Source organism: Mesoplodon bidens (assembly GCF_964165515.1).
Source record: "Mesoplodon bidens genome assembly, chromosome: 3".
Lineage (NCBI taxonomy): Eukaryota > Metazoa > Chordata > Mammalia > Artiodactyla > Ziphiidae > Mesoplodon > Mesoplodon bidens.
The window spans coordinates 167,645,805-167,659,430 of NC_138178.1; the positions used below are offsets into that span (position 1 = coordinate 167,645,805).

Genomic DNA, 13,626 nt, shown 5'->3' on the forward strand with positions numbered 1-13,626 from the left:
TTCAAAAAGTCATATAACAAGCCATAATATTTACACTCACTGTCTTCTAAGTATATAAAATAAGGGTGAATAAACACTCTCCTTTCAATAGACAAGAAAATGGCAACTCCTTTACAATTTTATTTCCCTTTAATAAAACAGGATAAATAAGTAAAAAGATGTCTAATTTCTAATAAGAATTTCCAAGTTACTTTAACATTTTGAATTATATTTGCATTATTACTGTAAATATGTTTTTATTAGTGAGATTTTAGATACATAATTAGTTCTTTGATCTAAATTATAATTAGCACAAAAGGTAAGATTATATATACTTGGATTAAACTTTTTTGGCTTCAAAAGATTAATAGCCTTGACTGGCTTCCAAGAATATTCTACATTCAATTGATATTCTATTTCATATCAATGGACCAACAAAGTAAAGAGCTGATGAGACAATTTTACGTGAAATTTAACTTAAAACTGCGTTTCACAGTACAGAGTTATACATCATTTGGACCACATCTAAATTTACTTTTATAAATAATGCTTCATACTTATCTCCTCGATTGAGGCTCACTGCTTTCATTTTATTTGCAACTTCTAGGGTTAAACATTTATTATACCCCTCCCCCTTCTTAAAAGAAAAAGTTACTCAGTTTTCATAGGTTCTAATCGTAATTCAAAATATATAACTGAGAGTCTACCAGGAGCAAAGCCCTGTGCTAGGTTTTTTGGGTGATTCAAAGATGACCCAGATTTTGATCTTGTCTTTAGAGAATATAGTTGATACTAGTTGGTAGAGGAAATGAAACAGTTACATAGGTTAATTTCAAAATAAGTCAGAAGATGTAAAAACCCAAAAGAATAGTCAAAGTGTTTTAGAAGGCTGCAAGAAGCAGAAAATACTTTTAATTTGTAATGCCTAAGACCAAACAAGGGAAGTAGCAGGTGAGTTTGGTCTTAAAGACAAGGGTAGAAATTTGAACATTTAGTGAACAAAGTCAAAGATATTAGAAAACCAAAGAAAAGTGTGAGTCGAGAGGATCAGAGGTGAAGAATTTATAGTTTATATGAAAAATGGTTCAAGTTCTAAAACAAAATGTGCAATTAAATATTTTAAATAGTACATGTTACAATTCTGAGGAAGTTCTGTAAGCTAAGTTTTATTGTGGTTAGAGATGTATAACTTGAGTCTTTTGAACTGCCGCTCCTGAAACTGAGATTAATTCTTCACCTGTGTCACATATTTAACTGAAACCTGTGTTCACTACTGTGATCTGTTGAGAACGGTCTTTAACTTAGCTCCACTGTTGTCTAGGAAGTATATCCAGACTGATGTGCTGAAGAGGAAGTGACCACAGACGGAAGCAAAAGGAACTGCCAGCTCAACCAGACCGAGACCGAAGGAAGAGCGTCGACATGGGGACGACGGGGAGGATGGGAGGAGGGAGGGGTGGATTAGAGGGGGGACACTTAGTCTTTGCTAATTTGCATCCGTTTCAAGTCACACACTCTTGGAATCTGACCAAGTTGCTAAGGGAAAACATCAGGTCATTGCTTTCAGTTGTTTCTCTGTTAGATTTTTAATTCAATAAAATATAATCACATGCACTGGGACTAAAAATATGGACAATGAATTTCAGAGGCTATTTTGGAACTAAAGTTATAAATTTCATATTCCCAAGATTGAAAAATACAGTTTTGATCAACATGAAAAAATAAATCTGTTTAAAGCATATTAACTGTAAAATGTCCTGGACTGGAATATGCATGTAGATGTTGGTGCTAATTCTGGGCTACTTTATTCTGAGGTCAACGGTATTTATGACACGGAAACAGAAGTTCTTACTGTAGGCCTGTGGGTTGTTAAAGTTCAAGAGAAAACCTATAGCTCTCCTAAAGAGTGGATTTTTACTAAAAAAAAATTATGAATCAATAGTATATTCTCACTGTTCTCACATTTTCAGAGCTGTTTACACAGTGTATGCTAAGGTCACTGTGCAAAGTCAGTCATCAAACACCTGGTCCTTCTTTTGAGGCTCTTCCAATCTAGTCATCTATTTTGGAATTTTATACACTAGTCTTTTTAATATAGGTACTGTTATGAACTAGGTTTCTAAGCTGCAACCACAGAAAACAACTCTAGTCGGCTTAAGCAGAAACGGAATTTATTTGAAAGGATACTGTTAGTACAGAGCTGCTGGGGAGTTGGAGAGCAGGCTCAGAAAACAAACAACAAAGGAAGGGTGCGAGTGAGTACTACACCACAGAGACAGTCCAGTGAGTACCTTGTGCAGCCTTGGGACCTGGCCAAAACCACTCCTGGACAGTGAATGCCATCACTGGTACCACTGTCACTGACTTCTCTCCTTTTCCACTAGGTGTTGGTGTTGGTGTTGCTGCTCCTACCCTGCTTCCAGAAAGAATTCTCTACAGTCCCCGATTCTCTGTGCCATTAGCTCTAGATTGAAAAAGCCTAGGTCATGTGCTGAAGCCCTAAACACAGAGAAGGCTGAGAAAGCAAGTATCCAACCTTTTAGGTTTTTACACTGGGAGGTGGGCTCTGCCTTCTATGAAGACCTACACAGTGAGGAATTTCCCAACATGAGGAAGGAGTTCCTTACTCTGGGCAGCTGAAAAAGTCAAATAACTGATATTGGAATACTTGCCTATTCCGGAAAGAATGGCCCGCTCAGTACAAAGCCCTCTGTTCTCTGGCGAAGTGCTCTGAAGCAGTCTGAGTGGTGACGTACCCAGGTATTTAAATCTCCAGCTGGCCCACAATTCCCCCACATATGTGTTTAGCCCCATCCGCAAGCGGTTCAGTCCCACCAGGCTTACAGCTGAGGCTCCTCTGAGTTGATGCTTCAATCACTAGCCTGCTGATTTGTTGCTGCAACTAGGCCTCCCACCATCATCCTTGAAAAGTGGTTCTCATACTGCTCCCGTGCCTCACCATGCTCAAATTCCTGGGCTTGGGGTTGGAAGAGCTGGCATGAGTCACAACTTCATCACTTAACAAGCTTAGGAAAAGGCTAGTTATTAATCTCTGAGCCCTACTATACTCATAGGTTGTCAAGATAACCAAATAAGAGGAAAGTAAAAGCCCTGTGTAGACCAAGATTATAAGCATGATCACATTATTTAACAGTCCTGATAGATATGATAAATTCCCCAGTTCTTCAGGATTGTGGCCAATCCAGATCTCTCTGGTTCTTCTGGGTACTGATGTCATATCTTTATTTTATTATAAAAAATCAATTTTGTAATCAAAGCAGTGTATGCTCATAATTTAGAAAGTCTTGTACTTAGCAATAAAAAGCTTACTCTAAAAATAAAACCTCCTGCCCTATCTCTCTTCCACACCAGTCCTGCTTCCCAGAGGCAACTACTCTCAGTTTTTTAGTATCTTCTGGTATTTATCTCTTTCTATTATAATTTTTATAAAATTTTATGAAAATAAAATTTTAGACATTTTATTAAACCAACATTCATTGTTCAAATTATGATGACTATTTTTTTTCTTGATGTGGACCATTTTTTAAGTCTTGATTGAATTTGTTACAATATTGCTTCTGTTTTATGTTTTGGCTTTTTGGCCACAAGGCATGTGGGATCTTAGCTCCCCCACCAGGGACTGAACCCACACCCCCTGCAGTGGAAGCACGTAACCTTAACCACTGGCCCACCAGGGAAGTCCCTATGATGACTATTTAAATACTACTTACTGCTGAGCCAGGCTGTATACTAGAATTACATTTTATTTCATATGTAACTTTAAGTTTTCTGGCAAATATTAATTTCCTCTTTTCTCACTTGCTTCATTTTTTATAACTTAACAATAGTTAATTCTTCATAAATGTACCAAAAGATCTGTAACACCTTTTTCAATGTCACTTGTCACTTAATGTTCAAACATTCAGGTAATTGATTTCTTCCCAGATATTTACTTCTTGGAGCCTTTCCTCCTCTTCCTAGTCCAGTCTAGACTAGACGCCCACTACACCTAACATACAGCTCGTCCCTAGGATTTTCTTTTCTTTTCTTTCTGGTGTTAGACCCCATTTACTGGATCCCACACTTCCTTGTTCTTGGTTTACTTCATCATTTAGTGGAACACATCCTTGGTTAACTTCCTGAGTAGGGGTACACGGGAGGTAAGTTTTTCGAGGCAGGACTGAAAATGCATTTATTTAGTCTGACACTTGATTGACAGTGTGGCTAAGCATAGAATTTTGTGTTTAAAACAATTTTCCATCAGCTCTTTAAAGGCAATATGTAATTCAGTTGTTGCTACTGAAGAGTTCAATACCATTCTGATTGCTATTTCTTGTATGGAAACTAATTCTTTCCTCTCTAAATCATTTCAAAATCTTCTCTTTTTCCCTGGTGTTTTCTATTCAAAGGGATGAAACTTTTAATATAGAAATCCCTTTCGCTTTGGCAATATTGATTGTATGATTCCTTAGATACTGTCTTCTCTTCCATTTTCTCTAGTATATATTTCTAAAGCCATTATTTAAGATGTTACACTTTCTGGATGAATACTCTAGTTTTCTTATTTGTCTCCACTGTTGTCCACCTCTTTGTTATTTTACTTTCTAGATTTCTTAACTTTCCCTTTCAATCCATTAGTTTTCATTTCCAAAAGCTCCTGTTTTTACTTTTATAGCATTCTATTTATGTCTCATTGTTCAATAAAATGCTCTTTTATGTAAGGATATCTTGATTCTACTGACGTTTTCTTCTGCTCCCTTCAGTGTCTGTTTCTTCCAGCATTTGTTCTTATTTCTGTCTCAATTTGGAAGCTTTCCTCAAATGTCCGGGGTTTTTATATTTAAGACTGGGGTAGTAAATACCTACTTGGAAGCTCTTGCAGAGGGAGGCTTGCCGACTGTAGTCTTCTCTGTAGAACCACTGGAAGGTATACTGGCTTTTTCACTGTATAATTGCATCATGAAACCCTAAAACAGGTCTATATGCTCTTGGGCTGTTCACCACTTCTGGAGCCCGATTTACTGTCTTGTATCTGTCCGGGCTTGGACCAGAGCAGGTAAAGGTCAGGGAATGACTTCACCATTTAGTTTGTAGGCTTTCACATAATTCTAGATTTCAACCTTGAGCCTTACCCCCACCCTTCTTTATCGCTATTTCCAGATGTGGAATCTCTCTAGTTCACTTCGTTTGAAAATAAACCTCAGGTCTCTTGTGTTTAGAAGGGAATCGAGGGGGCAGAGGTCGGGATTTGCCACCTGGCTGCTAGTGATATTAATGCAAGGACAGATGGACCACCGAAACAAAATGAAGAAGTACTAACCCGTGTATTCATGGGCGCTTAATAAAGGGTGGCACACAGTAAGCTGAGGCCTCATTACCTGTTAATTCACCTCCTTAACAGTGATTGCCTACTTGTCTGAATAAAACACGTTCTCAGTGTAGGCCAGGAATCCTCCCTTTTATCTACTTGCCAAACCACTCTGGCTGTCTGCCTATATTGCCTCTTTTTATGATGTTATATTTTTTTTAATTTTTAAAATAAATTTATTTATTTATTTAATTTTTGGCTGCATTGGGTCTTTGTTGCTGTGTGTGGGTTTTCTCTAGTTGTGGCGAGCGGGGGCTACTCTTCATTACGGTGTGCGGGCTTCTCATTGCGGTGGCACCTCTTGTTGTGGAGCATGGGCTCTAGGCGCGTGGGCTTCAGTAGTTGCGGCACGTGGGCTCAGTAGTTGTGGCTCGCGGGCTCTAGAGCATAGGCTCAGTAGTTGTGGTGCACGGGCTTGGTTGCTCCACGGCACGTGGGATCTTCCTGGACCAGGGCTTGAACCCATGACCCCTGCACTGGCAGGCGGATTCTTAACCACTGCGCCACCAGGGAAGCCCTATAATGTTCTTAAAACTATTAAATCATCTCTCCACTTTGAAGGGCATATGTTGTCTCAAGGTCCTAGCCTCCCTTGATAGAATTTGTCTCCTTTTGAAACTGGGCTTTAACTTTTAAAGTTAAATCTAATTTGGAATAAACGGTAACAGTCATTAATTCATAAACATTTACTGAGTGCCTACTATGCCCCAGGCACTGGGGACACAAAGATGAAAACAATATGGTCCTATCCTCAAGTTGCCAGTCTAGTCTCACAGTCTTTCTTAACTGGGAGTCCTCGTCTGAATCATAGAACACAGAAAATTATTTCGGTGACTGTTTTCTTAATTCTCTCCAAAATGGTATGTAACTAGTATCACGCTGGATGCATAGGAGAGATGCTAATTCATTACACATAATAGATGCCTCAGAGGATTACAGGTTTAATCTGCTTGCAGAACTCTGGCTGAGAGCTGAGTGACACGCAGCCAGATACAATAGTTTGATAAGTGGTATGCACCAACTCACTAGTGATAAAATTATAAGAAAATCTTAAAAACATTAATTACTTTAAAAAAATCTGTAAACTATTCTCAATATGCAGTTTAGTCAATATAATTATAAAATTATTTTTTAAAACATAAAAAGTTAGTTTTAGAAAAGACTGTGGTAGTGAACAATGCATGTTGTGATGATTATCATTTAGCAGCTAACATTTCTTGAATGCTTACTATGTACTGGGCACTATTCAGATCACTTAACATATTATTGCCTTTAATCCTCATAAACCTATCTTATAGCATTACTATTCTTATTTTACAAATGAGAAAACAGGGGCTTAGAGAGATGACTTATAAGGTCAAATGAGTTAAAACACGATAGTAAAGGATTCAAACCCAGCCTGTCTGGTACCAGAGCCTGAGGTCTTAGGCTTTATGATATAAAATCCCTCTCCAAGTGACTAAATATTCTCCTTCCCATGGGAATAGGTAAAAATTACCTTGAAGTTATGGTCTGTTATAAACCCTAGTATAACAGTATAATGGGTATGGGAGAAAGGTAAGGCCTACATGGGGTGCGAAAAACAAAATACCAAATAACCCAAACTCTATATTTTGAATAATGAAAGGAAACAGAGCGTCATGTACACCCAAATTTAAGGGAATATTTGTTTGCTTGTTTTAAGTAACCAAAATTAACGTTCTGCAAGGAGTGTTGTTTTATAGCTTTAAATGTGCTCCAAAAAATACAATTTCTAGCTAAATTATGTATATAAAAAATTTAACTCACTTAACATAAAAGAACTCTAGATCAAGTATTATCCAAGATCCAAGAACTGGCTCACCATTTTACTTTCCTTTAAAAACTTAACAGCAACAAAACAAAAAAACATTAATGGATGCTTTCCCATTTTTAAAAACAGTAAAGTATACACAGTACATTTTGGTTTCTTATTATTTAAACTTGTCAAGAAAATAAAGCCATTTTGAGAAAATAGAGATTATCATCTCTTTTCGGTAATGTTGCAACCTTTAAACTTTTCTGTACAGGCATTTTCTGACAAATTTGGTTTTACAGAATGAAAGAATGGTAGGCCAAGCTGCTAGGTTATTTTTGTGACATATTTTCCTATATTCTGATATTTAATAGTCTACTATTACTAATAATTTTTGTTTTAAACTAGTAAGAAAATACTTTAATGACATTTTGATTATGGTAATAAAACAAAATTAGTACTATTACTACACAAGTAATGGTAAAATAAGATTTTAAGATTCTTTATGTAATAGAAATCTTAACTTTTTCACTCATGTTTATAATGTCTTCTGATAATCTCTCTCATTTTGTCACTGACATTGTTATTTAACTGGGGCTTTTATTTTTATTTCTCAAAGTCTTATTAATTTGTTGATTTAGCCATACATTTTTTTCAAGTTAGAAAAATGTGCTTAGCTTTCCTTATTTAAATTAATGTCTTTTACCCAAACCATTAACATTCTCTTCTAATTGGCAAATTCTAGTGTTCTTTTAGCAAACACTCATCAGCTAAATTTCTCAAGTAGTTTCATGTCATATAGCTTGTTTTCTTTTAATATACAGCCATAGAAAGCTAAGAGTGCATTCTGTCAAGGCAGCAAATTCCCTTTGCTCTCCCATGGAAGATCTCTTTCCAGCTCTGAAATGTTAAGATTCTAATGTTTACCAACAGATATACAATTCTTTTTTTTTTTTTTTTTTTTTTGCGGTACGCGGGCCTCTCACTGTTGTGGCCTCTCCCGTTGCAGAGCACAGGCTCCGGACGCGCAGGCTCAGAGGCCATGACTCACGGGCCCAGCCGCTCCGCGGCATGTAGGATCTTCCCGGACGGGGGCACGAACCCGCGTCCCCTGCATCAGCAGGCGGACTCTCAACCACTGCGCCACCAGGGAAGCCTGATATACAATTCTTTTAATGTAATTTTCATGTATTTATTTGCCTGTAACACAAAAAATGTGCCATTCTAACTTAGTTTTAGTTTAAATTAAATGAAGGCACGAGTCTAAGCACTAACTCTGCCTTATGCCCTGTAAACTGCTGCTTGAGGTACAAGTTGAACTTGAAAAGATATAGAATATTTTAAAATTTAAGTCAGAAACCTTGCCCAATTCTTTGATTCAATTAATTTGTATCCAAATGGGACTATCTTCATTTGTGTAATGAACTTTCATTGTTATTCTAAATATTTAAGAATCAATAAGGCACTGGTGTGAATATGAGAATCTAAGTCACCCAAGGAGTCTTAGATCAAGAATAACCTTGAAATCTGGGAAACAGGGCTAGCTCAAAGCTCAAGGGCAGACAGGGTGTAGGTGGATGGTAGCTGGGTAATTATATATTCCCACACCTATCATCTTACATTAGGGAAGAAAGAGCCTCAAGTCTCATCTATTGCTTAGCCATTAGTTTTGAATGCTTGGTTTTAGTACCAAATGAAGAGCCACATTAACACTAACCCTCATTCTGTCTCAGATGTCATAACTACAGACTTGAAAAAACTGACCCTGTTACAACCCAGACACTGAAATCATGGAACATATTGGTTGTGTTTTCAATTTGGAAGACAAATATGTCAATTTAGAAATCAAGATTAAAAATCAGAATTCCATACCTTGTGCAAGCATGTTAAATTCCAAGAACAGTGCTATGTGGTAAAGTTCCATGGCTTCTTCTGCCCTAGTCATGTTTGGCTTCCCTGCGACGAGAGCCTGAACTTCACTGAGACTCCCCACAGAGGGGCTACAGTGCAAAACGGAGAGGTCCACCACGTCAGTATACATACAGTGTAATATAACTTTCGCATATTTTTTTGGTATAATGGACTCATCTAATATAATTCTTGTGGGAGTCCTTAAAGTTCGGTCTGTGATTTCTTCACCAGTCCGTATCCTCCTTTGTAATAAATTTCGAAAAAATGGGGACCGTGCTGAAATAATAGCCTTATGAGCTTTGAGCTCTTCATCTAAACAGTTCTGATTTCCACCAAAAGCTTCAACCAGTTCAGAGTCTGAAGAAAAACTAAGGACGACATCAAAATAACACATGTAATCAAAGAGTCCACGCATATCTACATCAAGGGAATTTGGTGTTCCAAATTCTTCACTAAGCTGAACGAGGATATCAACATTTTGAAACCTTGAGTCCTCCATTCCAAACTCTCCCGTATAAAGGTAGTGTAACAACGCAGAAAACATGGGCATATCTATACCAGCTGTACTGATGTCCATTACGATCTCTGCCCCGTACTCGGGTGAGGAAGAAAGTAGTGTTTTAAAAAATGGACATCTTGCCGCCAAAATGGCACGATGAACAGGAAAACAAGTTTCTTGAAATATTAAGTCTACATCAGTACAATACTTGTACTCATAAAGATCGGCCATATCTTTCTGCAATGTCCGGGCTTCTGGTCTAGCCAAACTGGCTTGTAGAGAAAGCTCCTTTAAGGCTGAAGTTCCCTCATATTCCTCCACTAATGCATTGACATCTCGAACATCCCACCCAGAGAGGAGTTCTCGCATCTGCTTGGCGTGATCAGCAGACCTATTAGATTTTCGACGCTTGATAAACTTCTTCTTGAGGGTGGCAAGGCCAGAGGTTCTCTTTTTTTTGTCTTGTGGTTTCTCATGGCCATGGTCAAGGCTATATAATTTTGATTCACAACCATAGCCTTGCTGAGAATAGGATGATGTCCCTAAGAAGGAAATTAAACAAATGAAAACTTGCCTCTTTTTTTGTGACAGTCATTTTCAGCATTCAATTTAATATGCATTTTGTGCTAAAAATATTTACAGACAGACATTTCTAAACCATTCAAATAAAACTGATTTCTGTTTTCATAAAGGAAGACTAAAGAGTTCAAATAACTCATTTTTATATTAAAGAAAGAATAGGGACAAACAAAGCAGATTATTAATTGTAAAAAATGCTGCAGTTGTATGGGCAAAATAAATGGACCAAGACACAAGAAACATATTTTGCTATTTCCACACCAATGGAGATTCCTAGTTTTCCTAGGGTAACTGGCAATTATGGTTAAGACAATCAAAGAAAAGCTCAACTGTGCTATAGCAGCTTGCTTAGGATAAAAATCGTATAAGCCAGATTTACATTTGATGGGAAAAAATCTGGATGCTACAGAATTATTATCTGTAATAACTTTTTCCATAGCTTAATCCTTTTTTAATCCAAAAAGACCACCGAAAACCCGATTCTATTCATATTCACAAAAGAAAATGAAGTTAGAAAAACTGAAACAGTTACCTATAAAAGTCTGTTGGGCTTGAGAATTTCCCCCTACCCTCGGGGAACATGAATGAGGATAGTTAGATGCATTAGCACCCATTTTCTTCAGTCACTCAGGCATTCCATCTGCTGGTTCTTCAAAATATAATCCCAGAGGCCTTTACGAACTTTCAACCCTGGATCCAGTAGCCTCTTTTCATCCATTTCTTGATATGAAACAAAAATAATTTTATTCATTTTTTCAAATGTATCTCAAATTGTACAGTTAAAAAAAAAAGCAAGCTACTGAAAACTGCTTTTATTTGCAAATAATGACATGCTGTCAAATTCATATGTAAAAATTTCAGAAAATGTAAACAAACAGTGGAACTATGAATCAGTACTATCTGTAATCTTGAGCCATAAAAGGTACCAATTATATACTTTCTAAGAAAGTAAAAAGTAACACATCAGACTTATTTAAATATAGTTACAGAAAGAATATTTCAAATCACAGGGAAAAGTATTTAGACTAAAAAGAAACTTTTCAAAAAATTTTTTTTCCTTAGAGGCAACCACCAGTCAATATAATCGAACATTCTAAGCCATTTACAAACACTTAAGAGGTGTTTGATACCAGTAGTGCAAATGCATGTATGTTGATGCAGACATACAGAGAACAGATAGTTGAATGGTTTGTTGCTTTTCTACCTTAGATAAAATTGTTTACACTGATCCTTAATCTGTGTAATTAGACATTTTACTGAAAGAGGGGGAAGGAAAGGTGGACAGTTCAAACTAAATTATCTTTAGGCTACTTGTTCTATAGCAATTTTGAGAGAAGTTATAATAAGTACAGTGAGGAGACACAAGGAAAAACAAAACCTTTTCTCTTTCCTCTCCATAAAGCCCTGAAATAAAAACACTACTTTCTTTTACCTGATATTATGACTTAACAGGGACAGGGTAGTACCAGTTTAAGAGATAATTTTAACAATTATAGATTAAATTCTACATCACAGAACCTTAACTCTCAGAGCTGCAAGCAGAAGATATAAGCGCAAAGAGAAGAAATTCTCTGAGTGTTAACAGGAATGCTTCAAAATATTTATACCATCCAGATATATAAAATGTATTTGACCAAAAGCAATAATGGCTTAAGAGAAAACACAATTTAAAATCTATTATTGGAACTGTTAGGAAACCAACCAGTAGGCAGTCAATCTGGCCTCATGATTAAGGATGAAACGTTTTAACAAATAAGAGTTAAACACACACACATACACATCACAAAAAACCTGCTGGAAAACAGAACTATGTCAAGATTCTTGGAATTTATTTTCATCTCTGTTACACACTGTAACCTTAGGGATTCAAGTTTAAGAAAATCACTCTACATTTGTGCTTTCCTTCAATCTTTTCCTACTATAAATATGTGGAAATTTGTTTACCTAAGCATAGAATTATCTACCTATAGTGTTCAAGAGAAAACTGGGGAACCTTCTACTAATTAGATATTATGCAAAGTAGCAGTAACTTCAATCAAATCGTATGCTCACATGAGCAAATTTAATTTCCTATTTGACATTTACCTACCTACCCTAGGAGAACACAGCACATTATAGACTTTTTACTTCCGTGCACCTTACTGATGACTGATGCACGGCAGCAAGAGATGGGACAGTATGTTCTGTTTTTTATTTTTTAGATTTTAAAAAAATATTTATTTTATTTATTATTATTATTTTTGGCTGCGTTGGGTCTTTGTTGCTGCACACGGGCTTTCTCTAGTTGCAGTGAGCAGGGGCTACTCTTCGTTGTGCTGCGCAGGCTTCTCATTGCGGTGGTTTCTCTTGTTGCAGAGCACAGGCTCTAGGTACGCAGGCTTCAGTAGTTGTGGCACGAGGGCTCAGTAGTTGTGGCTCGGGGCTCTAGAGAGCAGGCTTAGTAGCTGTGGTGCACAGGTTTAGTTGCTCCGCGGCATGTGGGATCTTCCCGGACCAGGGCTTGAACCCGTGTCCCCTGCAATTGGCAGGCAGATTCTTAACCACTGTGCCACCAGGGAAGCCCAACAGTACATGCTGTTAAGAACTACCTAGCAAGGAATCCAGAGGGTTTAATCAAGAAAATTACTTCTTCCAGAAAAGTCAGTTTTCTTAAAGGTTGATGCTCAGTGTACGTAAATTAACAGTTTTCTATTCTTAAATATTAAAAAATGTAGAAAAAGCAATTTTTTGGTAATTCACTTTGAATGTTGTCAACTTTTATAAAATGGAAACTAAATGTGCCTGTGTTAATTTCAGTTCAAACTTTAAAAACCAGAAGGTCTAAGTAGTAAATCTTAGGTTTCAAATTGAGCTCCTTAAAAAGTTTCAAGGTTCTATCAGGCATTTTTACTGGTTCTTTAAAAGAAAATAGGGTCTCTAAAAAACAATACAGGGGCCTCCCTGGTGGCGCAGTGGTTGAGAGTCCGCCTGCCGATGCAGGGGATACGGGTTCGTGCCCCGGTCTGGGAGGATCCCATATGCCGCGGAGCGGCTGGGCCCGTGAGCCATGGCCTCTGGGCCTGCGCGTCCGGAGCCTGTGCTCCGCAACGGGAGAGGCCACAACAGTGAGAGGCCCGCATACCGCAAAAAAAAAAAAAAAAGAAAAAGAAAAAAAAAAAAAAAAAACAATACAGATCAACTTATTTACAAACCAGAAACAGACACACAGACACAGAAAACAAACTTATGGTTACCAAAGGGGAAAAGGGAAGGGGAGGGACAAGGGATTAACAGATACACAGCACTATATATAAAATAAACAAGGATTTACTATATATCACAGGGAACTATATTCAATATCTTGTAATAACCTATAATGGAAAAGAATCTGAAGATGTACACCTGAAACTAACACAATATTGTAAATCAACCATAGTTAAATATTAAAAAAAAAAAAAGAAGAAAGGAAAAGAAAATAGGGTCCTGGAAAGCCAAGTCTGTGGCCTTATTTACAGGTCAAATCCTATTCTCAGTCAC

At 37.2% G+C, this 13,626-nt stretch overlaps 1 protein-coding gene across 3 annotated transcripts in view; it reads right to left on the reverse strand.

Moving 5' to 3' along the window:
• BTBD7 (BTB domain containing 7) overlaps window positions 1-13,626 on the reverse strand; it is an 81,126-nt gene that overhangs the window by 40,480 nt on the left and 27,020 nt on the right. For 2 of the 3 annotated variants that reach the window (XM_081229125.1, XM_081229126.1), the window contains exons 2-3: window positions 10,643-10,830; window positions 8,994-10,073 (exon numbers count right to left, since the gene is read on the reverse strand). In XM_081229125.1, coding sequence (XP_081085251.1) covers window positions 8,994-10,073; window positions 10,643-10,724 — 1,162 coding nt within the window. In that variant the 5' untranslated portion in view covers window positions 10,725-10,830. Of the gene's footprint in view, window positions 1-7,655; window positions 8,322-8,993; window positions 10,074-10,642; window positions 10,831-13,626 lie in introns of those variants that run through there. The other variant, XM_081229127.1, reaches the window with a different exon arrangement.